At 54.4% G+C, this 26,054-nt stretch overlaps 1 protein-coding gene across 1 annotated transcript in view; it reads right to left on the reverse strand.

Annotated features, from left to right (window-relative positions):
* BSN (bassoon presynaptic cytomatrix protein) overlaps nucleotides 1-26,054 on the reverse strand; it is a 95,030-nt gene that overhangs the window by 27,241 nt on the left and 41,735 nt on the right. The window contains exon 3 of the mRNA XM_075514385.1: nucleotides 16,342-17,124. Within this exon, the coding sequence (XP_075370500.1) occupies nucleotides 16,342-17,124 (783 nt within the window). The remainder of the gene's footprint in view (nucleotides 1-16,341; nucleotides 17,125-26,054) is intronic.

Below are 26,054 nucleotides of genomic sequence, written 5' to 3' on the forward strand. Positions count from 1 at the left end.
AAGGTCTCCTAAGCTTAATTTCATTTAATCGGGCAGCTGGTCTCAGCAAATCATCATCTGCCCCAGGCATGAGATGAGCATCTCCAGGGCAGGGAGCCAAGACCCTTGCAAGGGGTCACCCTCGTTGGGTACCACTCTCTCCATCAGTGTGGAGAAGGTGCCTCCGCTGCCAGCTCAGCCTGGGTACCAGACCTGCAGACACCTAAAACCAGAGGAGACAAACCCTACCCTCAGCAGCAACAGAATCATAGAATCATAGAACGGTTTGGGTTGGAAGAGACCTTTAAAGGTCACATCTGGTCCAACCCCCCTGCCATGAGCAGGGACATCTTCAACTCGATCAGGTTGCTCAGAGCCCCGTCCAACCTGACCTTGGATGTTTCCAGGGATGGGGCATCTACCACCTCTCTGGGCAACCTGGGCCAGTGCCTCACCACCCTCATCGTGAAGAATTTCTTCCTTATATCTAGTCTGAATCTACCCTCTTTTAGTTTAAAACCGTTACCCCTTGTCCTATCGCAACAGGCCCTGCTAAAAAGTTTGTCCCCGTCTTTCTTATAAGCCCCCTTTAAGTACCGAAAGGCCGCAAGAAGGTCTCCCTGGAGCCTTCTCTTCTCCAGGCTGAACCACCCCAACTCTCTCAGCCTGTCCTCGTAGGAGAGGTGTCCCACCCCTCTGATAATTTTTGACCATTTTTGTGGCCCTCCTCTGGACCCGCTCCAACAGGTCCAGCTTCCCCTAGGCCACGGCAGAAGATGCCCAGGGGAGGGTCCCCGCGTGCCGAGCCGGCGCTGGGGCAGCCCGGGCAGGGCGGCGCGGGGGTCCCCAAGCACAGCACACCTCGTCCGCAGCACGCTGCCTTATTTTAGCAGGCGGAGCAGATGGCAGTGGGAAGATAAGAAGGCAAGGCAGAATTGAAGAGAAGGCTTCTGAAATAAAGCCCCGTGCTCTGCCGAGGGGGTTTGGTGCATTTTGATGGTCGTAGCCAGGATGAGCTTTGAGGCAGCTCAGGGGTTCACTGGTGGGGGACCTACAGCCACGGAGAGCAGAGACGTTCTCCCCGTGGTTCCCTGGTTCCCAAATACCGCTTGGCAGGGACAGCTGGCATTGGCTCAGCACGGTCTCGGTGAGGCACAAACAGAACTGAAATAATCCTCGGCAAAGGGAGGCAGAGCCCTCACAGAGGCTTTCAGCCCTGGCGAGAAGGTGCCTCGGCTCCACCACCTCCTGCCCGCGGGGCTGGGGGAGCTGGGACCGTTCCCTTCCCCGATGCCGCCGTGGGTTTCTGTGTGGCTGAGCCTGAACATCTCTCAGGGCTCCTCAGGATCTTCCCTGCCTGAAATGCAGGGGATGCTCTGGAGAGCACCCTGGTTTTTCCTCCTCTCTGAGCCCCTGCAGAGCTGGGACCATAACCGCAGCGCGCGGGGACCAGTCTAGCAGCGGTAGTCCTGAGCCCAGACTCCAGGGCACGTTGAGAAGATGGTTTCTCCCGCTGCGCTGTACAGCCCTGTGCCCAGTGCTGGGCAGCAGCACGGCCTCCTTGCACCCCAGCGACCGTACCCCACCAGCCCGGCTACCAGGATGCTCAGGGAGACGGTGCCAAAGGCTTTGCAAGGCCGACGCCATCCACGTGGCATCTGACGACGGCCGCGAAGCCCGAGCATCCCTGCTGTCCCCTTCGCCCAGTGTCACGTCCCCCACGACCGGCAGGATAAAGCACCGCAGGGCAGGGAAGGGGAGCCCGCAATAACCACAGCCGAATCCTCCCGGATCTCTGCCTCCGCTTTGCCCTCCAACACAGAAAATATAACTCCAGCAGCTGTGCCTTTAAAATTGTTTCTCTTCCAAACGCCCCGGAAAGTTGTTTAAGTTGCAAAGTATTACCTGGGGCTTTCACATCAGGCTCTTAATTAGCTGAAACAATTTGCTTTGTTGGGGAATCGTTTCCAGGAGCTCCTAAACAGCTTTTAATATCAGCTCTAGGAACAGCCTCAGAAGGGAAAAGCATTTCTTCTGGGGGGCGAGTCGAGCACCCGGCTACACCTCTGCCTCCCCCAGCCCATTTCTTTCTGCCACACAAAGAAGTTGGGCAATTTTTAACCATCAGTTTCGTATTCCCTTCCGCCGGTGCAGGAGCCTTCCCAGGCTGAGCTCTGCAAGCCGGTATCGCCCCCGGCGCCTGAAGCGCGGGCAGGGGGACGCTCGGCTCCCGGCTCCCCAGAATCGCCCTCGCTGGGAATTCCAGCTCCCCGCTGCGGGCAGGAGCTCGCGGGGGAAGAGCGCTGAGACCGCACCGGGAAGAGCAGGAGACTTCCGATCACACCAGGGGTATAAAGCAACCTCTCACCTACCCAAAAGGAGACCTTTTGGCTGCAGAGAGAAGGTGATAGCGTTCCCTTTGATGGGTTGCTTACTTATAATTGCTCATTTTGCATACTTTCTGGAAGATCTCACTTCTCTAGGTGCCATTTCAAGCAACATATTTAGAAACTCTTGGCAAAGTACAAAATAATAAACAATTCTGGATGTCCTTTTCCAAGAGGGCAGGCACATCAGCTCCCGCTCGCAGGAGCGAAGCAGTCTCCTGAGGGTACGGCAAAGCCGTGGCTGCGCTCCCTCTTTAAACTTTCATTTTGTGTCCCGTTTCTCATCCAGCTTCTTACGCCTGGCCGCGATCGCCTTTAAAATTCGGGGGATTTTAAATTAAAATTAATTGGGTGGCAGAGCAGCCGCACCAATGCCACTTGCGGGCAGCATCCCCCATCGTTGCCCCCGATGCTGGAGGCGATCGGCCTCGAGCAGATGCGCGGGTGGGCACGGGACAGGGAAAGGTGCCGGCATTCCCTCCGCGCCCACCCTGGGGGATGGAGACGTGTCCCAGCTACAGCCAGATCGAGCTGAATCAGGGAGAAAAGGATAACGGGGTAAAATCAAGGAACTCCAGAAAAATTATTCTAGCAAATTACCAAATAACTCTACAGATAATTTGGATGCGACAAAACCTTGAGTCTGCTGTTTCACCAAACAGCCCGCGATGCGCCAAACGCCAAAGGAGGCCGTTACCCAGCCGTTACCTGTGTTAGCACACGACGTAGCTAGCAAGCCTCAGATACCGTCTTCGGAGGAGCCAAACGGGACGGCAGAAGCTGTCCCCAGGGTGGGTATTTCCTGCTCTTTGGTGCTGGCGTTCGCACATCAGGAAAATTTTTTGGAGAGAAATACATTTTGTATTAGAGCAATCAATATCCTTAGAAAGCGCGCAAGCCTCCGGAGGCACAGGAGCCCTCGCCAGCCCGGCCCCCGGCCCCCTCCTCTGCTTTGTGAGCTTCTCAAGGGACGTTTCCTAAAAATTCCCCGTTTTGTCAGGGAAGGATCGCACATTTGATGGAGCGTTTTATCCCCCCGGGGCTTCTAAATATCGCCTACACAATCAGACCCTACTCCAACGCACCCCGGGTTAACCTCATTTATTTACGGTTAAGGCCAGAGCAGGGGCAGGGCGCGGGCAGGAAAATCGGCCGCCTGTCCCCGCAGAGCCGGGTTTCGGCCCCGGGGGAGGCGGGACGTGCCCGCTGCCCCAGGAGCGGCCGTGCCTAGGAGGCCGTTGCAGGCACCGGCGGCGCTGCTCCGCGCTCAGCCCCGCTCCCCGCGGGGCTCCCCGAGCTCAGGCACGGCCCCGCGCTCGCAGGACGGACGGCGGGGCCGGGGAGCACCCGACGTGCCGCGCGTGACACCCCCTCGCCCGAACGCTGCGGTAGAGTCGTCGCCCGCGTTTTGGGGGTCAGACCTCGCGGCGCCAGAAATAACGGGTAGCGAAGGCAGAGGCAAGAGGAGAGATGGGGACTCCCCCGGCCCCAAACACGGGCACTGGCTTGCAAGCCGCCAAGCACTTCAACAGCCCAAGCGCTGGACGAGACTTTCCACCCACTCACGGGAGCAGAAACGGGATAAAAATCAAAGATTGAAAAGAGTGCAATCGTTGCAGGATCAAGTACGAGCACCTACGTTAATACCTCAGCTTATAATTACAACCACTTACGTTAATAACTGCACCTCCTTGCTAATCCCTCCTAAACTTCTGATTATTGGAAAGGAGCTGGTTTACAGCCTTACATGAAAAATGAGACTATGGAAGCATCGGGCTTTATAAGAAATCCTGTATCAGCACCAAGGAAGCTGCAGCATGGCTTCCAGTCTGCCCAACAAAGCAGCTGCTGCTAGGCACATTTTATAGCAAAAAAAAAAAAAAAAAGAGACACGTAGGAAAACGAAGCTGTTTCAGTTTAAATAGCAGGGGCAGAGATGATGTTCTGTACTGAACAGCTTCACTGAAAGCTGGGAAACGACCAGGGAGTGGAAAATGCAGGGACGTATCTGTCCCTCTTCTGCTCTGTGAATAAAACGCACGTGGAGGAAGCCAGGGTCCAGAAGGTTGAGGAGCCCGGACGCCACGACGGCAGGCACGCAAAGGCTTTTAAGCAGACGAAGAGGCAGATGAACCCCCGGCGGGGTCAAAGTGCCTGGAAAGGTTTGGTACCCAACTCCTCCACACGCCAGGATGCGGGTCCCCAGAAGCCATCATGAGAATTTCCTCTGGGAGAGCAGAAAATAAGCGTAAATAAATAATAAAACCAGAACAGTTTCTAGCGTCTGAGGCTGCGCCAGCCAGCCCCTGCCCTGGGGTGCCGCGTGGGCACCAGGCTTCTGCGAGGACCTCATGCCTCCAGAAATCAAACTGTCCCCGTGAAACGTTTCCCTCCCAAGCGAATGGGCAAGTGTCAACCAAAAAGGCGTTTAATCGTGTGTTTCCAGTCAGTTCCTGACCCCTACGTCTGAAAAACCATTCAAAAGGTGGCTGCGAGGTGGCCATGGGCCACACTAATAGGTCCACCACCGAGACTGAAAATCAGCCCGGATAATACAAGAACGAAACGTTGCTCAAAATCTCCAGAGACCTGCACGGCTCAGAACCTTGGTGTGCTTCAAAGAAAAAGCTTATTTTCATTTTCTGTTTTGCTTTTGCATTTATTTTTGCTGCAGGCTGGTACCATCCACCTTCCCCAGCTCATCAGCCCAGCAAGCAGGCCAGGAGGAGGAGGAGGAGGAGGAAGCAGCCGGCTACTTGGTGCATGCTCCCGGTCCATTCAGCTTTTTGGCTTTTAACATGCTGTGATGTTTTATTTTTTAAATAAAAGGCTGAAGTGCCCTGGCTCGCACTGTTTGCTCCTTGCAGCCACCTGCACTGCCCAGCGAGAGGATCCCCGTGTGCAGGGCACATTGCACCAGAGCTCTACTGAGCACCGGGCACCGGGACAGTGCAGAACCCCGACTCCCCCAACAATATTAATTATACGAGGCTTCCCTTTCAACCGGGGAGAAAGGTCCTGTTTCACCGGAGACCGGAGTTTACGCCGTGTTGCAAGGAGACTCAAGGAGAGGGATGATGGTGAGGGCTCAGCTCTTCATCCTGCACCTCCTGGCAGTACCACCACTCTGCTGGGGACCAGGCTGCGTCCCTTTTAGCAAAGCCCCACGGCCATTTAACAGAGAAAGAAAACGAACACCCAGCTGGCTGACTCCCGAGCATTCACTTGTAACCGCACTGATAATGCCGTTTCTTTGCACGGATTTTCTTCCTTCGCCCAGCGGCGTTTTCTCCAAGGCTCAACGTACTTCTCGGGAGATGGGACCTTACAGCCCTCACCTCGCGTGGCTCGCCCCAACACACGCGTAGGCAGGAAAAATAGGGCACCCCAGCACACAGCAAGGCTGAACGCTGAACTACATGGTACGTGAAACATTATTAAACCAGGGTGAAACCCTGCAGTGGTTGAATTGCAGATGCCATAAAACTCTTTCAGGTCCTGCTGGCCCTTGGAGAAGGACGCAGCCTTCACCAACATGCACGTGGCTGATGAAGGCTTGGGCTTGCTTCAGCAGCACGGTATCAATGTGCCTCCAGTGCCACGAGGCTGTGCTGCCCACGCGGGCTTGCCCTGCCCTCGGGCTTTACCAACAGCGGTTTCCATGTGGGAAGGAGGGAGTCAACACAAGAGCCTGGCCTGAGCTAGCGATGCCCATCCCCAACACATTCCCATCCAGCTGGTGATCCCATCATCAGCATCACCGTTGGCTTCTTCCCCAGCACGCCCTCATGCTTCGTTGTCGACAGCCCCTCTCCTCACTCAAATTTTGTTTCATGGACCTTTACAGATGCTAAAGACGGTAGGATGCAACTGCAAAACGCCGCTGGGTTCACTAGGAGAAACGACGCTGCTTTGGAAGGTGGATCAACACCAACAAAGTTAGTCTGAGATGCTCCCATCACAGCTGGAAAACAGAGCATCTCCACTGCAGCCCGGCCCTAAAGCTGCCTCCCCCTCAACCCACTCAGAAATCCAGTGTTACAAAGCCAATTAAACGCTCGATTAAGTGTCCCAACATGTTCCCAAATAAAGTACTACCATGGCGTGTTATAAAAAAAAAAGAAAAGGAAAGAAGAAAGCTCCAGGTTGTATAACGGCCTGCGAGCACATCAGGATAATCCGTGCCTGCTCGCAGCGGGTGGAAACAGGAGCTGAACAGCCAAATCCCCTCGCCATCTCCAACAAAAAGAGCCGTTTCTCTCTCTGCCCACTGCACCTTCAGACCGAGACTCTGATTTACGTGGTCCCACCAGCCTCGCCGTCTGCTGCTGGTACCTGCCCGGGGACTGCACACCTCTACCATCAGTCCCCGTGTTGCTGCTCAGAGCACGCTGCTCCAAAGATCCCTTCCGACCTGACCCTCAACCCGACCCGACTTTTGTCTTCGTAAGAGCAGCGTCCGCCGCAGGCAGATGTTCTCCACCTCCACCAGCAGTCCCTGCTACGGGCAGGGGAAAGGTCTCATGACACAGGAGCCCAAGCACCCCGCTGCGCGCCCTGGATTCAAGGGTCAGTGCTACCACGTCCTGCCAGCCCCCAACAAGTCACCCCGCCAAGCTGAGCGTCACAGACATGACCCAAGTGACGCTGCCCCTAAAGCAGAAGTAGTCTGTAATCCTACGTAGCGTGTTTGGAGGCCACCGAGCAGCCCCAGCCCAGCCCCCTCTGACCCCACCACCGCCTATCCCAGGGCAGAGATGGCGATAACCTACTGGTGCTGGGTACCAGTCCCTGCGCCGGGGACTGCTCCTGAGCTTCTTTAGCCACTGATCATTCAATACAAGATACAGCAGGAGCAGGAACGAGGGTCCAGGCTCTTCCCCCTCCCTGTAATGTTACCCTCCTCCTCCCCTGCTTTCCTCCAGCATCTCAGGCTCTTTGCTGCATCTGGCACGCCTTCGGAGGATGCCACGGGGACCTCTTGCTTTGCCCCCCTGCCAACTGGGTGCCCGAGCAAGGTGTCCGCTGAGGTCTGCATAAACTCCCTGTGAGCGGGGCTCACCTGACGAGTTACGGGGACATCTCTCAGGCTGGTTCCCCAGTGGACTTCGGTGACATTGCCCAAGCTAGCGGAGAGGCACGGGCCTCCTCGAGGCATGGGGCTCCAGGGTTGCCCCAGCAGCACAGCTGCCAGTTCTGACTTGAAGAGCAAAGGCAGAAAATCCTGTGCTAGAACGAGGTACACCTGAATTTTGTGAATGAACTGGATTTTTTTGCTCTCCAGCACTTATTTATAAAAACCTTTCTGATATCCATAAAGCACTATGGCAGCTCTAGCTTGTCCTGCTTCCTCTCTGTGCTTTTACCTCGCCTATTTTTGCTGCCTTCAACCTTTCATGTGTACAACAGTAACTCTTTTCAAAGCCTCTCAAGGTCAAGAAAGTCCCTAACAAGGCACGTTAGGGCAGTTATTGATCTTTTCTCAGTCTTTCCCAGAGCGGCTTCAAACTGTGAAACCTCAGTCGGGAGATGGAAAGTTACTCGGGCCCTTCCCAGGCTGGTGAATTTTAATATTCATGGCACTCGACTCGTGAGAATATCAAATCCTCTCGCAGCAATAGCCTCGTACGTCTGTCTGCACATCCCTGCTGCAAGGTCGCGGTCCCCTCCGTCTCCTTGAGGACGGCTCAGGCAGGTTTCTGAAGAACGAGGCTGTTCCAGGAAAGTTTCAGGGACAGAATACCATCACCCCTTAGAAGCAGATTTGCAACAGCTACCAAAATAAGTGTCTGCTGGGAAAAGCAAGCAAAGCTTAGCAGGGGACAGGAGCTGGCACGAAGACCTAACCACGTTATATGGGCAAAAAGCGTTTCCCTAAACCGTTCCCGGGCGCTTTCTAGGAAACACCACGATCAATACCACACAGATCAAGTTTCACCATCAATTACAGCAGCACTAATTCCACGCTACTAAATCACCTAAGGGGACAATACCAGTTGCCCTCCGCATTCCCAGCCTGAACCGCGGCAGGAACCGGCAGAGCCTCCCTTCCGTAGGCCCCAATCGCTGGCCCGGCTCAGCGGAGCCCGAGAAGCCCCCTGCTCCCCCAGGGCTCGCAGGCACTGCCCTGCGCCCACCCACGCACATCCCGACCTTCTGCACCCAAACGGGCGCTGGTTTGCCACTGACGGCAGCGAGCAATGCCGCTACAATTCACGGCAAGATACCGGGTCTTGCAGGTTTAGCCCGCAGCACCCTCTTGGAGAATATGGGCCCGCGGGGCTCGTTCACCCCGGCTGGTGGTCGGGAGCAGGCTGCCGTGCCCGGGCAGCAGCTGGCCCACGGGGGCCGTGGGACCGAGGCAGCGGCGTGGGCAGCCACCCACCCCGCGCCGAGCCGGTGGCTCCAGGAGCCGGCACGGCAGCTGCCTGCACTCTTAGGGGCTGTTGAGAAGGCCACCTACGACGGAGGCTCAGGTATCGCGTCTGCCCTGCTATGCCCCTCACCTCCAGCACCGTGGGCTGGCCCACAGCAGCAATACTAACGCCCCAAAAGCCAAAGGGCTCCCCGTTTTAAGCCCAAATCTTTGCGCTTCCTGCTCCATGGTGAGTACCTGGGCTTTGCTCTTGACGTACCCGCTGGCCTTCCCGGCAAGACAGCTCAGGAGGACACCTTGGCACTGCTGGCCCAGGCAGCTTGCTAGCCCAGGAGCACAGCAATACGACAGGCAGCGGCTCCAAGTCCTAGGGCACAGCAAATATGCTCTGGAAAAACAGCCTGGCATCAGGGAAGAATCACTCGCTTCAAATACATCTTCATTTAGAAGCAAAGAAATACCTTACCTCGCTCAGCCACTGTCACCCCTCTGAGTCTATAGTTTGGTTTTATGAACCATTGAAAACAATCTGCAGGCGCGGGCAGCAGCTTCCTCCGAAGCATTAATCAGCAGGGTTCACATACAGCTGACGTTTGTCCGTTAATAATATAATTGCATCTAAAGGAGGAAAGGAATCTGGAGCTCTGGGAGGTTTTTTTCTGATTAAAGAAAGGAACAGCAGTTCTTCAGATAATTTTCTAAGTGGCCAGAAACCGAGAGCAAGCTCAGGAAGGCAAAGCCAGCATTTGGAGTAGTCCTAGAACCTCCAAAGACACGACCAGCGGAAGACAAGAGCCTGCTAGTCCTAGAACCTCCAGAGACACGACCAGCGGAAGACAAGAGCCTGCAGCGGACGTGGAAGCAACACCTAATGGGGTTCTGCAGAAAAACCAGCAGCGGGGTCCAGAGGGGCTGCGACAGCCACAGACACGCGGATTGCATGGGTGGGACACCCACGGACGCTGCGCATCACCCACCTGATGGGACTCCGCTCTTAACTTAAACTAGTCTGCCGGGTTACACGTCACCACTGACCCCAGCCCCACTTCAGCCCCTGCGCTTGCAGGAGGAGCCGGCGGGGAGCCTGGCATGGCCCGGCCCAGCAGCAGGAGCTGGCTTAATTACAGCGGGTTAAGCAGCACAGAAAACTCCTGAGTCACGGCGAGCTGTTAATTACCAATCTGTAAAGGGATTCGAGGGCTCACGCCGGCAAAGCCGACTTCATCTCGCGCTGTCATACGCAGCGCTCTCGGTTTGACTTAAGTTTATGTGACTGACCTGAATATTTATACCCCTGGGGCTGGGGTATTTTTTAAAAATCGTGATTTCTACACAAAAATTCAGGAGAATCCCAGCAACTGCTGCACTCTGTGGCCCGCGTCTCTGGCTACCTCTTCCTCCCGCGGGAAACTCCGGGGTGTAACCCCCTGCCCACCCTTCAGCATGGCACCTCGCTCGTCCTCCTGTCCCCGGAGAGGGGACCCAGCCGCCTCCGCATCCGGCCGAGCCCCAGGGACCCCGCCAAGTTGTCATCGCAGGACACACGATTTCAGGGAAAACAGCCTCAAAGGAGCGACTGGCAGCAGCTGCTCCCTGCTACATCAGGGGCCGCAGAGCGTGTCCGTCGGTACCCCTCGGCCCTCTGAGCCCGGTAGGAATAACAGAGCCCAGATTCCTATGGAAAAACAACGCCTGCAAACTTTCGGCGCCCACGGTGCCCCGTCAAACTGCTCGTCACTCATCTGCCCCGTCACCACGTGCGGGCAGGCGGCTATTTGGATGGGTTCCATACGTAGAGCATCACACGGAAGGAGGACACGGGGCTCTCCGGGGCAGCGAGCTCCCAGATCCCCAGCACGGGCACTGCCTGTATGCTCCAGAGGGCAGGAGGCACGTTTTTCTTAAGGCACCTATATCCTGCTTTTCCCCCTGGAAGGAGGCGGCGGGGCTGCCCGGGAGCCACGCACGGCCCCAGACGCCAGACCGGGGCTGGGATTTCTGCGCCGGGACAGTGCTGAGCTGGAGGCACTCTCTTAACCCGGCTAATCCTCTTTGGCCAGGAGCTATCGGCTAATTACACGCCCAGAGAGAGCACGGACCCTCGGGAAGGGGGCAGGGAGGCATGGCAGACTGGGGGCTGAACCGTGGAGCTGAACCCCCATGCTCGTGGCTGCCGGCTCCCACCTGCAGCAAGGGTAGGCGAGGCAGGAGCCCAGCACTGCTCCCCACTCGTTTCCCCCCCCCCCTCCCCTTCTATGAAATTTAGGTGCCAACACTGAAATAATTTTGGCACAAAACCTTTCCTCAGCCCCCCTTCTCTAACCCATCCTCCGGCTGCCAGCAGCAACACCCTGTTCTGCACAAAGGCTGATCTCACGGAGATTTTTCCATCTAATTGAACTCCCTTTTACGCAGGCGTTCCTCCCTGCAGCCAAGCGCAGGAGCCGCCGCGGTTGCTCCCGCAAGTAGGGCAGGCTCAGCCCCATCCTCGGCGTCAGCGTCTCGAACCCAAGCTGCGCAGCATCATACCGTGGGGAGCGGTTCTGCTCGGGGCCCAGTTTTGCCCAGTGGGAGGTCTTGGAGCATGATGGAAAGGGAGGCCCGGGGCTTTCTGGAAAGTGCTCGATACCGTGATTCCCAGGCTCTTTGCAAGAAAGCCATCTGAACGGGACAAGGGGTACAAGGGGAGAAGCAGAAGGGGAACATGTCCCACGAAGGACCCAAGCAAAGGCTGTTCCTGCATCCTGTTGACTTGCGATATCACATTCAGGATAACGCATATATAATGCACATAATGCATTATATTATATGCATATAATAATGAACATAACAGCATTCACTGGTGAGACCAGACCGGGAGATGCAGCAGCACACCCCTGACAACACAAGCGTTATAAAAAGGATGCTTTTCGTAACACATGGGGAAAAGCAAGAAAACAAATGCAATTTTAGGATGCAGATGCTGCGTGGCAGGTACCGCAAATCAGTAAGAGGACCCTCCTGAGGGGAAGGCACCCCTTGGGGGTCACAGCCTGGCACCCAGGGAGCAGCAGCGTTCTTCAATGAAACTTGTCACAGCTCCTGTTTCAGGCTGGTTAATTAGGCAAAGGGGCATCCTGCCATGCTTATTTAGCAACACAACATGCATAGTTCATTTGTTCCTTAACACAAAACCCCTGGAGTCAATTGGGGTCAGTCAGGGTTACCGGGAAAGCGTTGTGCAGCACAGGGCAACCACGCTGCAAGCCAGCTCCTGCCAGATCACTTGCTCCCTTAGACTCGGCTGTCAACAGGCACGATTTCCTAAATCCCCAGTGAAACGGCCCAGCATTTGGTCTTCCTGCAACAGAAACCGCTTTCCTGCCTGCGTGTCACCAGGCTGAGGCTGTAGGGAATTTGGGAGAGCCCCAAAGCGACAGCTCTGACTTGGTGGGAACAGCTCATGGTGCTGTTCCCAGGAGCTGGCTCCTGGGGGAGGTGTGATGAGGTGGGAGGAAGCTCCAGGCACCTGTACTTCTGGTAATTCACATAAACAACTTATTTAAAGCTGGGTAACGTGTATCATGGTGAGCAAGCAAGAGAAGTGGAGGTCAGGCACACTCTTGGGCTTCCTCTCTCTGCTGGTCATCCACAACCTCCAGAGCCATGGGCCACCACAGCCCACACGCTTCCTTCCCCTGGGATGTGCTGCCAAAATGCCATGCTCGTACCTGAACTCTTCACGGGTCCTAGGCTCCCAGTCCTCACCATCATCTTCTGACCATGCCCGGAAACTCTCCGAGACCCAGGGCCAAAGGAAAGCCAGCCCTGCTGGTGGATCTCGTGGGAGCTCTGGGCTTGGAGGCACTACCCAGCTGCTCACAGGCAGGATGCTCTTGGAGCAACCTTCAGCTGGACCAGCCTGCACCAGCACTCAGCCCCCAGCAGTGCAAAGACAACGACAGAAGCGCAAGCAACCCTTTTCTTTTGGTGGCTCGGTACCTACGCAACTCAGCTGGTGCGTCCACAGAAAAGAAGCAATTTTAGTATTTTCTTCTCTTTTGCTAGGTTTGAGTGCGCTCGGCTGAATGAAGCACTGGGGAGGAGGCAGCTCCTTGGATACCTCCCCAGGCGGCTGCAGAGGGTGGGAGGGGACGACAGGGACCTGGAGCCTCCAACTCCATCTTTAGATCAGGAGTGGGATGGGGATGAAAATACCATGGGTAAATAATAGCACATCTTTCCAGGGAAATCAGAAGTTTTAGGGGGCTGCAGATAGGGGCAAAAGCCTTCCCTGCTTTCTGCGTTTCACTCCGTTTTCTTCTCCCCATTTCATAACGGCGATCGTCAGACAGCAACACCTCCCGCATCTCCCCACTGCCGAGAGCGGTCCAGAGGTTTGACCAGTTGCCCCTCCTGATGTTGGCCGTGCGTCCAAGTAGTTGGGACCTGTCACGTCCCACTGGTCACCCATCCACACAGCAGAAACAGACACAGACACGCAGCAGGAGGTCTGCTTCCCGCAGCGCCCAACAGCCTAACACGGTCTCACCTCCATCAGCCGGCTGGTGCATCCCATGAGGTCTCTCTAAGCACGCAGCTCCCCTTCCCAAAGACCTGCTCTGGCCACGTGTTCCCTCCAAGATCCACCTCAGCCACCTGCAGGGACTAGTCCTCAACAGCCACGATGAATTTGGAGGCCAGCGCACGCTGAAGCACTAGGGTTAGCGTGTGTTAGGACGCCCTTCACCCTCAGCATTATGAGTGATGCCACCACGGAGCTGGGGTCCTCCCAGGGAAGCGGTGCTGCCGGCGTGCCCTCTGGCTCCCATCCTGCCACTGGGGCCATCCTGGCCCCCAACAAGTACCAGTCTCAGTTCTGGTGGCGTTTCCCACCGAGCTGCGACAGCCCGCACCGACAGAGGAAGAGCGGTCTCCCTCGGCGCGAGTTCATTAGTGCCTCTGTGGCAGCGGAGATGACCTAGTTAGCGAAAATACTTGTCCTGTGTGAGTATGCAAACATTATTTAGGGCTTTTTTCCCCCCTCCCAAGATGGTTACACAGTTTTGCTATGAAACTATAACCGCACGCAGCCCACCTCCAACACCGTGACAAAGCCTCAATTGCTTGCAGTGACGATACAACTTTGTTTGCAGAAAAGGGATTCTTTTAGCACCGTTTCGCTGCAGAACTCCATCCTTCCTCCAAAAACCAGGCCACCATGGCCCGTGCCCTCTTCCTCCCTGTGACTCACGCTGTTTGAAGCCGGGGGTGAAGACTTTGCCCGGGTTCCAGCGGTACATACAGAGGACGCTGCCCGTCTCGCCCGCAGCTTGCGCTCCTCTGCACGTACCCGACCTCGGCTCAAATCTCCTCATTAGTTTGCGTGCAGCTTCCAAGGGCAGTTTACAGTAAAGGTCCTAATTCATAAAGCAATTAATGGATCAAGCCTTGCTACTTCAAAGAGCAAGTTCTGGTATTTGTGTGAATCTTGGGGCTTGGGACAAGCTCGTGTAAGCTGCGGGCAAAAAGAGGATCAGACCACAAAGCAATTTTCTCAGAAGATCAAGCAAACCTGAAGTCCGACTGCATTAACAGATCTTGCAGTGTTTTCCTTTTCACAGAAAGCGTTTAAGAACATTCACAGCTCAAGTGTTGCACTTAGTCCTCAACTCTTAAAAAAAAATAAATCCCATAAACCAACCCATCTATTCTGAGCTGGACCCATAATGGTTCTGTGTAAAGGGAAACAAAACCCAAGACACCACAAAGCCCAGGTGGGACCTCACTGTGGGTCTTCACTCTACGCGAAGGCATGTGGATATCGCAGTGATGAGCAGTAGCAAGAAACTCTAAGACGGATATATGTGCAAGGGCGAGTTTGCCAAGGGTGTCTGAAGGCGTTTACTCAAGAGCTGCGGAAGCCAAGACAAGAGTGCAGCCTTCAAAATCTGAAATTTAATCCCAGCTGTCAGCTAGTGACCCTGGAGACAAGCGCTGGGGAGAGGTCACCTTCCTGTGGTACCTGCAGAGAGCACCGTGTTATCAGGTACAACCCAACCCCAAATTAATTCTCTAATTAATTAGTTAACAGGCAGGTGCCAAGGGGAGCACATTAAAGCCATTTAATCAACCCGTGAGCTTTCTGACAAAACACATCGTTGCCCAAGGGCACGCCAACACAGGGCTTCAGTCCTACCCAAGGGCTCAGACACCTTCTCTTCTCACCCAAGCCCTCAGGGTAGGAAGGAAGCAGTAGTAGGAGCGACAAGCAGAGCGTTTCAGTCGAAAACAGCATTAGGTACAAGGAGGTGGCCATCTCACGGGTTCACACCTCCACACGCACGCCGTGCGCCGTGCCGGGAGAGCGGCTCTCCGCCGCCGCGAACGTGACCATGAACAGCAGCAGCTTCAGGAAGAGGAGAAAATTACTGGGTGTAATTGAAACTGCAAGGAGGGGCTAGGGACATAAAATGTAATTATCCGCCATGGAACGCAGCCAAGATTAGCAATCCTACTTCTGGTCATTTAAAGTTCCCATTAACTTTTCCATGTGCTGATTATATCGGTTTTGTGTCTTACTGGCTGCGAGATGCAGCACTTCCAGAAGCAAGCCCTGGGCGTCCTCTCATAATGGTCTCAAAACGCCTGTAGAGGAGGGATTGAGGGTCTAGACTTTAACTGAGGTCTTCTCCAAGGGTCTGGAAGATCTCCCTCCCTGGCTAGCAAGGAGGGAGGAGGGAGTAGGAGGATGCTCCATCTGAGCCCCACCGACTCCCCTCCAGGCATTGGTGGCTAGAGTTGGCTTTTTGGTGCTCGGGAAGATGACCTGGGTGGGCATCACAACAATTCAGAGACCTCCTAGACTACAGTTGGTGAGACTGGGCGGACCTCGGACCACCTCCACCTCTCCTCCTCGCGCTCCATCTCAGCGGGCTGCATGATCCCCAGCCAATTCATATCCAGACGGCACCATGGACGTCTCCACACCCATCCTCTGCTCAGCCCACTCCCCTGCCCTGGCCCCGGGCACGACAGCGCAGGGTCCTTGCCATCTGGAGAGGGCAGCAAACTCCAATGGGACATTGCGTGCCCTCAGCTGATTTGAAATCCTCTTGCTGAGGTCCTGCCACCTTCCCGCCCTGTATCATTTTCCTTGCACCCTCACCATCTGAGGATGCAGGAGCTGCAGGACATCCTTCACCAGCCTCCTCCCAAGCCTGGCTAAGGTGTCCATCCACAGCACCAGGAGGAGGACGCTTGTTGGTGACTCTGGCACCTGCATGACCTGTTTCTATTTCCTCACCCTGTCCACTGACTCCTTGAACACCTTTGGGGAGCAGTGGGCACTGCTGGGGGTGCCCCGAACCCCTTGCTCCACTCCTCGTGTGAAACCAGCATGAAATCAGTGTACGCATATGAAATCCATGTCTTTGTCAAGAGGTAGAGGACCATGGCCTCCAACCCTGGGGCTTTCCCCGGGAGGGACCTGGCTTCAGCAGCTTCTTAAAGGCTTTTTTAAACCTTTGAAGGAAAACGCGCCATCTTTTCTCCATTTTAAGCGAGGAGAGAGCACCGACCCTCAGCTCAGAAGGCGCCCGCCCCCGCCAGCCCCCTTACCTCCACCAGGTGAGGTGTGGGGTTGAAGCCACACATATTGCAGACCTGCTGCCGGCAGGTCGTGCAGGTGTTGTAGTTGGGGGGCTCGCCGGAGCCCACGTTAATCTCCGCCTTGCAGAGGGGGCACGAGACCCTTGCTTTCGGCACTTCCTTTGGCTTGACGCCCTGCTCCGGCTTGCCTGGCTTCGCGGCCGGTGCGGCACCAGCCCGGCCCTGCGCCCCCGGGGCTTTGGGACCAGCTTCTTTGCTGACATCGCTGAAGACGATTTTTGGAGGCACTTTGCCAGGAGACGGCTGGCTCGGAGGGGGGGCCTCTGGCTGGACAGACATGAGGGTGCTCGCCTGGGTCAGGAGGGACGCCCCGAAGCCGAAGAGCTTCCCTGTAAGCCCCTCCTGGGGCTGCTCTTGTGCTCCAGCCCCGGGGGCCGGGGCAGCAGGCTTTGCCCCCACGTCTCCCGTCGTCTTTCTCTGCTCAGAGGAGGAAGGCTTGGCTTGCTGATGCTGCGGGGAGGACCTGGCCGCCTCCTGAGGTTTTGGCTGGCCTTGGCCGTGCGGTTCCCTCTGTGGCATCGCAGGGTGAGGTTTGGGTGGCTCGGACGGCAGGGCGCGGGCAGCCGGTGGGGACTTATCCGCAGCCGGGGGTGGCGGGTGCTTGGCCGGGGAGTGGGAGGGGGATGGCGAAGGAGAGTGCAGCTGCTGCTGGCTTTTGGAGCGAGGAGCGGTGGTCATGTCCATCCCCAGCGCCCGCTGCATCTGGCAGTTCAAGCACAACCATTCCTTCACCTGCAAGACAAGGAGACGAACACGGGCAGTGAGCGGCAGGCAGCCCACAGGCAGCCCCAGCGCACCCTTAGGTTCCCCTAAACAAACCCTATGTAGCTATAGGAACAAGGCATCAACCCCCAAAAAACGTTTTGGTACCACGTTCTTCACAAAAGTATCTTGCAGTCACGGCGAACAGACCCCATCTGTCACAGGTACCCACGGCACAACATGCCGGTGTGAAAGCAAGCTTTAATTAGCGTTGGTTTGCTTCCAAGGCTTCTGCTGTAAAGCTCCTGCTAGCCACGAGGCTCTGCCTGCAGGCAGCGCATTTCGTGCCTCTCCTGGGGGAGAGGAGCCTTTCCAAGGGCTCCCGGCCCCATCACCAGGCCAGAAAACAGCCAGGACCCCTCAGACAGGAGCAGAGGGCTGGCAGGAGGTCCAGCGCAGCTCTACGGAGGGATGCCGCTATAATGCACGTGTACGATTGCAACGCTCCCCAGTGCCAGCACGCTGCCCGCCGCTGCCGGGTACCTCCCGGGGGAAAAGCTGCCGTGACATGCCCGATGCTTCCCCAGGGCCAGCGGAGATGGCTTCTCTGGAACTGGTGCGGTGGTTGTGATATCCCACCCAAAAATTGGGCGCTGCAGCCCGTAAGGGACAGCAGGGAGCGGGTTCTCCTTGTGCGATGCATCTGCGCTGCTGGGCAGGCAAAGCGCCGACTGGGGAGTAAACAGTTAATTTTCACTCTTGCCGGATGAACTTTCGGATGCAAATGAAAAATACGATGCTCCCTGGCTAAGTGGTGATAAATGAAAGAGTTCCCCCTCGAGAGACCTTCCGTGTGACACGCTAATGTCGGAATTAAGTTAATTAAAGAGGCTGTATGAAAGCTGTGAGCCTTCCCATACGAGGAGTCCCCAGGATGCTCAGCGGCTGTGCAAATATTAATATATAGCACAGTCAGCAGGACAACCCGGTCTGCCTGCAAAAGATTTCTCCAAGGCAAGCAGCTAAGGTGGCAAAAAGGACCAGAGCATTCCCAAAAACTGGAGCAGTATCCAGGACAAGTGGACCCAGCGCCTGGCATGGGCTGCTGCATGCACAGCACCGACAGCTCCCGGCCCCTGCGTGCCCCACGGGCCAGCACACGCTGCACGAGACGCGGATTTTCCTGCCTTTCGTTTCAGGAGCAGTCTCCTCATCCCAGCGTTACGGATCACCTCTAAGGCTCGGCTTAATCCCCGCTGCGGAGACGTTAACCACCCCATCGCCTCGCCAAGCCCCATGCCTCCAGGTCTTGCGTGGCCTTTTGGTCCTGCAGCTGGAGGCACGGGCGCTGCACAATTGATTCAGAACCTGCCCACAAGGTTTTTCCCCCTACACTCCAAGCACAGGCACGTTTTATCCTCCTTCTACTCACGGGAGCTGCCTGCAGAAACGTGCAGAGGCAGATGTGCCCTGAACCCCTCCTTACGGGTCCCCTCCCCAGGAGGGCTCTCACAAAGCCCAGCCTTCAAATAATGAACTTTTTAAAACAGAGGAAATTCAGATCAACTAGGAAGGATGGATTAAAACTAAAGAGGGGGTGCATGAACAAACCTCCGCCTGCCCACTATGCCCCGTCCACTCTCTGCCCAGCACCTGGCTGGCTCATCGGGTTGCAGGGAGCTCTGCATCGCTTCTTAGTCTCCAGCAAAGCTCTTCCCCCCACCTTACAAGCCTGGTTGCACGTCAGCTCTGTGCTCTTCTCAGCCTTCGCTATGCTTGCTGAGCTCCCACGTCACCATCCCCACCAGCCTCTGCTCAAGTATTTCACTCAGAGCCGAGTGAAAAGCAGCCTCAATTTTTCCCCAGCAATTTTGCGTTACGTGGTTTTTTTTCTCCAAGCCGTTCCAAACAAGCCACATTATATTTAGTTCCTGAAAATATTGCTTTAATTTTTATAATTTCTTATGGTCTTGCTGTCTCTCTTCTGACATACAGAATTACCCGTGTTATTTTTACTTTCGCATCCCCTGGAATTTCTTCCCACTATTCTATTTCAGGAGAGCGTCTCCCAAAATCCCGTCAGCTTTGCCCACCATCCCCACCAGCTCCGATTAAAGGAGAACCAATCCTTTCTATTCAGGTTCTCTCTCCCTGCAAAGTTCCCAGTATCTGAGAAATGCAAATCTTCCCTCTCTACATAATCTCCTTACCCGCACTTTAAGACCCTCCGGTGAGGGGGAAGAGGAGATATTCCCAGACCCACGTTGGGGCTGTTTGCACCTAGATTTTAAAGGACCACGACCGCAAGGTACGCAGCAAAGGACACGCTCCACACTCCCTCTTTTGTATAGTCTGTATTTATTGTAGCCTGGCACAAGATTTAGCTTATTTTCTGGAATAGGAAAAACACTTTCCCGCTCTCCTGCATAAACTTCCGAACAATCAAACAAAATAGAGGGAATCCAATTGATTGCCCTCGACTGTCTGCCAGCTTTAATGAGAAGCAAGCGCTGCTGGTGAATACCGAATGGCTCAGAGCTCCGGCTTTGCTGGTTCACCCCCTCCCCGCGCCACGCACGGTGCTTCCTTCGCCCCTGGCCAAGGCTCGTGCTCCCTGGGCACCGGGAGGCACCGGCCTCAGGTCCCGCGGCCATGCAAGCTGCATATGGCTCACGGGCAAGCCCACCGGGATCTTCCTGAACTCAGGGGCTGGGGAACAACACGATCATTGAAGCTTTCTCACTCTCCACAACAAACCTGGCTTATGCAACCGAGACAGAAAAAAGCCAGGGGGCTTTCAGATGGGATAGAAGGCACCGAATTGCTCTCGGTGACTTGGTGAGCAACTGCTGAGGAACGCCTGTCCTGAGGAGCGGGAGAAAGCTGCAGGAGATACGGCGGCACGCTCCCAGAGCAAGCATTTGAAATGTAAATTTGGTTGGGATTATCACAAATTGCCTGACCGGCCTCTACTGATGCAACTGATGACACAACGTGTGGATTACACAGATCAAAGACGACTTAAAGGATCCTGGAGGGAAGATAGTAAAGAGGAAGGCCCAAGTCATCTTGCCAAAGATCCTTCCCCCAAGAAAGAGAAAGGATGGAAAAGCCTGGGTGTAAATCTTTACTAATCCAACCCCTGAAAGTTTTAATTTGGTGGAGAACTGGGTAAATAAGACACAGAAATAGATGAAAAGGGGGACTATTCGGTTGGCTTGCATCACCGTCCTCCAGACGCTCCTCGTCTTGCCTGCAGACTCGTCATCCAGGGAGAAGATGCTGAGAAAACAGTACAGAAATAGGGGCAAGAATAGGAAAAGAGTAATTTATCCTATTGCTGCTTCATCACTGCTAACAGTCTGGGTAACTAGCAAAACAAAGTGTCAATCGGTGAGAAGAGAAAAACCCAAAATTATTGAAAACTCTAGTTCCAGCTCACCTCTGGGAATGCTGAAGTCACCGTTATACCCTAAAATAAGGGGAGGTAAAGCTGCGCTCTCTGGAATAGCCTGAGACCGGCTGCTCAGAGCACGCTAATCTCCTTCACCCCAGGAAATCTGACTGGGGGAAATACTGAAAAATACAAAGAAAATGGGGACGTAGATAATAGCTCTCAAACCAAACTGATGCCTCCCTCGATGAAGAGCGAACGAGGCCAGCTAAAAGTGAAGGGGGCTGCTGCGCAAAACGAAGGGCACCATTAGAAATATAAAATCAGCAAATATCGGAGCTCAGCACACCAACGTCAACCGAGAAGCTGTGAAGTACTTAAACCACATGAAAACAAAGGAGCTTCAGGAAAAAGTCTCTCGGGGAGCAGTAGGAAGGATTGATTGAGGGCATTAGGGACAAAGGCCATCCTAGAAGGGACAGAGGTCCTTCACTGGGTAGAGATGGTAAAGCTGTTAACGAGACTGATATGGCAGAAGTGATGTAATTACTGCCGTCGAACATTTGGGAAGAAGCAGGATAACACTCATTACGAGGATGAAGCATTTCCAACTTATTAGCAATCGAGAAGAACATTCAACAACATCTACCAGCACCAGAAGATATTTAAATTTGGCAGATCTGAATAATTTTGCATCCAAGAGATCTAAGAGAGCTAAGAAAACTGCTGCGTGCTGATGTTCATTTTTAAGAGGAAATTTTAGAAGACTGGAAGAGTCTTCTGCTTGAATATCCAAGAAGGCAGAGGTATGGCCTGAAGGCGACAGCTAGCCAGACATCTGTCCAGGAAAAAGACAGCGCTGGATTCACGCAGCAGAGAACCAAAGGGCACGCGTATACGCCAGTCAACGTGGTTTTAGGGAAAAATAGGTCACAGCAAGCAAACCTGATTTTATTCTCTGCACATTTGATACTAGTAGTGCACAGAAGCCATATCCTTGATGTCCAAAAGGTGTTTTGACCTAGTAATGCGTGACATGCTGACAAAAAAAAAGCACTGTAAAATCTGAATAGTGAACATGCTAAATGGATTTCAGACTAGTTACCTGGCTGATCTGGGAGACAACAAGGACTCACCACTACTTAAGTATCTCACCATGGCTAACACCACTCACACGCGGTAGATTTTGGTAAAAAGATAAATATCGACGAAGACGAGCGTCTGCTGCCTGGCAAACCTCGCTCACTCTGTGCGGGAAGCCCGGAGCTGGAGGCAGGAGTGAGGAGGTGGCTCAGTCTCCTCTTCCAGCACCGAGGGACTCCTTCCACAGCCCTCAACGGTTCCACACCGACATTTTAAGGAGATTAGTAAAACACTGCAGGAGATACAGACCGGATCTGTAAGAGTGATTCTAGGGATGCAGAAAATGTCTGAAATGAGAGAATTAAAAGAGGTTGATCTTTTTCGTTTATCAAAGAGAAGATTAAGAAGTGACTTGATTACGATAGAGCAGCACATTCAGGGGAAACAATATCAGGTACTAAAAGGTTCTTAATTAGGCAGAAAAAGGCATAAAAAGAACTAATGACTGGAAATGGAAGCCAAATATATTAAGCATCACTTTTAACAGCAGATGTTTCTAACCATTAAAGCAAATTATACACATGCTGTTGGGCTCAGCAGAAGACTCAGGGAGGTAAAGCTTGCAGGCCTTTCATCTATAGGGTATTTTATACCCGTACTGATCTCAAAAGCCTGGAAAGTTTGAGCCGTCCCGTCTTTACGGACATTTGGTATGTCTGCATCCAACACCTGACCTGCCCCAGCCCTGCACGCAGCGCCCAACACGCCCACCAGCCTTACCCTTCCCACCGCAGACCCCCGCAAGGTCCCAGAGTACTCCTCTACCCCCCCCTCCCAAACCCTGCTGTTCCCCAACGCGCAGGCGGGTCCGCAACCTGCGGCACTCGTGGGGTCGCGGCTGCCAGACGTGCCTCCCCCTCTCAGGGCCGCCCTGCAGCTGCCAGCACCGACCACTTCCAAATCCCATGAGGAATGAAAACCGTCAAATCAGCATCTCCTTAAAAAAAAAAAAAAAAAATTGTAGGCAGGAATGCTGGCTGTGCCCAGGGCAGGTTTAAACACCGAGACGAATTACAGATGGGCACGGGCACGGTGGGCCAGGTCCCGACCCTCTGCAGAGGGCTGCAGTACAGGAGAGCAGGGTTTTGCACGGGTACGTGCAGGCGACCAAAAAGCATCCCTGGGTGCTGCAGCTTACCGATCCCTCTAGAAAAACACCTAGGAAAGCACCCAGTTAAAAATTATGTGAAGCGATAGAGACAGCTTGAGTTTATAAAGGCTTCTACAGTTATTCCACCACCACCTATTTTAGGAAACTATGTGGAAACAGCCCGTCCCCTGGATTTGTTACCAGGAGATGCAAGGGAGCACTGGTGATGTGCAGGTTGTTTTGTTCTCCTGAGGTAAGACAATACAGCTCTAAAAGTATCCTAAGTATAGAGTTCAGCCTTTGCAGTAGACAGGAGAAGCTTTAAAATGAGCTGTAAGCAGAAAGACTTCTTAATTGAACATCCGAGATCTCTTCAAGCCCAAATTGAGGATTATAATGAAGAATAATTGTCTCTGCTGAGGGTTGGTTATTTGGGACCATTTGGAGGTCAGCCAGGATGCTGTCCCACTACATAAAAATAATAAAACCAAGAAGAATAGGAGAGCATTAGATGACCATATTTAAGACTTTGGAGACTTGAGACTGAACGGTTCCTCACCAGCTCTACCCATTTACAACACCTCACTGCAGCCAAAGCCATCTGACCTTGCTACCTATACGACCCTGTATCAGAGGAGGCCATCAGGCACTTCAGGAGCACAGTCCATCTGACTTGTTTTAAATGATTATTTTAGGCTGGGAAGAACAGCTCCCAAGTCATCTCGAGTCAAGCGTGGTCAACCCCACCCAAGGTTGACCACTTTGAACAGGATGGAGCAAAGGAGCTTTGTCCAGCAGAAGATACAACCCATCCTCCTTCTCTGGCACGAGACAACGGGATGCACAACTAGCTGAAAAACAGGAAGCCAAGTTCATGGGAAATCACAGGAGAAAAGGAGTGTGGATTTTCTCCGAATTGCCCAAAACATGTGTATTTAATATTCTCCAAAACTGGAAACCCTGAAAAAAAGAAAGAAGCCCCTACATATTTGGGAAGAGCAAGACAGCAAGCCTTCGGCAGGAGCTCTTCGACTCCGAGAGCCCCGAGCAGGCACCTGCCCCAGAGCCCCCTCTCATGAAGCCAACCCCCCGCAAGCGCACCCCACGGCCACGGCTCCCTCCTCTGCCTTTCGCAGGCACCAGTACAGCCAGAACTAGATGAGTATAAAAATAACCACAGCTGGAACTGGGTAACGGAGGTACCGTGTTAATCAGGCTAATAGGGAGGCTCAACGCCAAGGATCACCGACTGGATGAAGAAGGGCTTCATTAATGGGTGCTACTGGCTCATCCTGGAGGAACGCTGCGACAGCCTGGCCTCTCCCGGGAGCCGCGAGAGCTGCCAGCGACCTGCCCGAGAGCGTCCTTACGCGCCTCCAACCCCGCAGCTCTGCCTGCAGATGAAGAACCGTCGTCTCACAAAACCAGCCAGTCAGCGAAACATCCCTTCCCCTCCATGCCTCCCGGATCCGCTCTAGAGGAGCTCTCCAGGGGGCACGTCTTGCGTTTTACATTGTCACGCTGCAATCTGCCGAAGCCGCGTACCCTGCAATTAAAGCAACATCCCGATCCAAGAGAAGAGGCAGTGCTAGAAGGCAGCCCTTGGCTAGAGAATAGAGGGAACGGCAAACTGTGGCAGGGAGCTGGGACACTGCCGGGAAGGCAGGAGGTGGGAACGGCTGTAGGAGAGCAGGGAAAGCTCAGCAAACCCCGAAAGAGCTGCTGATGCATGGAAAAAAAAGCTAAAAGGTACCGCGTGGAGAAGGCTTCCCACACCATCTCAGACTGGCTGGTGGAGCATATGACAAACACAAATATACGCCTTATTCTGAAGTTTGGGGTTTGTTTTTTAAAGCAGGACTACTGCCGATTTCTCCTACAGCAACGCGGGGACAGCTTGCCACAAAGCTCACGCAGCGAGGGTAGGAAAAGCAGCCCTTGTTGTTTGGATCGGCGCGCAGCCTGCGCGCGAGAGAAATGAGAAGCCTGCAAAGCATCCCGGGGGAGGCTGCAACGCGGCGTACCAGCCAGGGTCTGCTCTGGGGGGGCACAGATAACCTCAGGAGATGAAGCCTCCCAGGCTGCCTCTGGAGGACCAGGAGCGGCCCAGGGTGCGGGAGCTGTCGCGCGTCCGTGGCCATGCTGCATGTCAAGGCATCATCAAAATTCACAAGTGCATCCAGGTGGGGAGGAGGCGGATACAAACATGCAGGCAGCGTGGGCTGAAGCTTCCTGGTCCAAATCTAAAGCACAGATCGAGGAGAACCCCGGGCTGCAGAGGGACTGTGCAATTAGGAGCGTTTCAGCACTTAATTGACAAGGGAATTGGTCACCGAGGCACTTCTGAAAAAGGCCACCTTATGCTCATCTTTATCTTCAAAGATCTCAATACAAAAAAAATCTAGTCCTTAGCACTCCTGCCCAGAAGGGGACGCCACCAAAGCCATCGGTAATCATCCTGCTAACGCCTGCCAGAAAATAATCAACTTGCTCGCTTGCTGGTGAGCAAGAGGAACCAACCCCCAAACTCATCCTTCACTGCAAACAACAGATGGGAAACCACATTTGTTCAGAGAATCGAGCTGTGGAATAAGACAGTGCCATTTTATCCTATTAGTCACTTCTCAACCAGTCTCCTTTTCTCTAGTTAGCACCCCTCGAGCTAACCCACGGCTGCTAGAGCAAGCCTGCTCTCCCCAAAGGGCGTCAGGAGGCACTAACGCACGTGAGGCTCTGCAGGTCCTCTGGGTCTTCGAGGCGATCTCTGGCTCCTGCACCTCACCGTTCGGACAATCTTTACCCACACCACGCAGCCACCGACGCGGAGGTGAAGCAAACATTCAAAGAAAATAATTGCACGCTGCAGAGCTTTGCAACTGACCTCGATCTGCCATCGCCCGCAGGATGGCTCTCCCCCAGTAGCATCCCCCACGGCTAAGGCGCCGGTCGAGCTGCTGGCTCCTCGGGAAGCGCGAGCATCCCCTTCTTCACCACTCGCCCTTGCTGGCGGAGAGAAACGGACGGGCAGGAGGAAACCTTTCCAGCGCCAGACCCGGCGCTGCTCCTCTGCTCCCCCCAGAGCGCGGGTCCCCCCCCCCAAAGCAAGGCGCTGCCTAGCTAAGCACGCCAGCAGTGCCACCGCCCGAGGCGAAGGGACAAGTCCTTCCAGTTCATTAGGGAAGGTTTCTTTTGCAATTTGCTGCCTCACTAGCTCCTGTTTAGACAGCCTTTGTTCCCTGTCCGCAGGAGCGCATGAAAGGTTTGGACGTCTGTACGTGCTCAGAGGACGCTGTCCCCTGGGCCTGGTCAGGGAGGATCGCAGAGAGCTCACCC

Source organism: Mycteria americana, chromosome 11 (assembly GCF_035582795.1).
Source record: "Mycteria americana isolate JAX WOST 10 ecotype Jacksonville Zoo and Gardens chromosome 11, USCA_MyAme_1.0, whole genome shotgun sequence".
Classification (NCBI taxonomy): Eukaryota; Metazoa; Chordata; class Aves; order Ciconiiformes; family Ciconiidae; genus Mycteria; species Mycteria americana.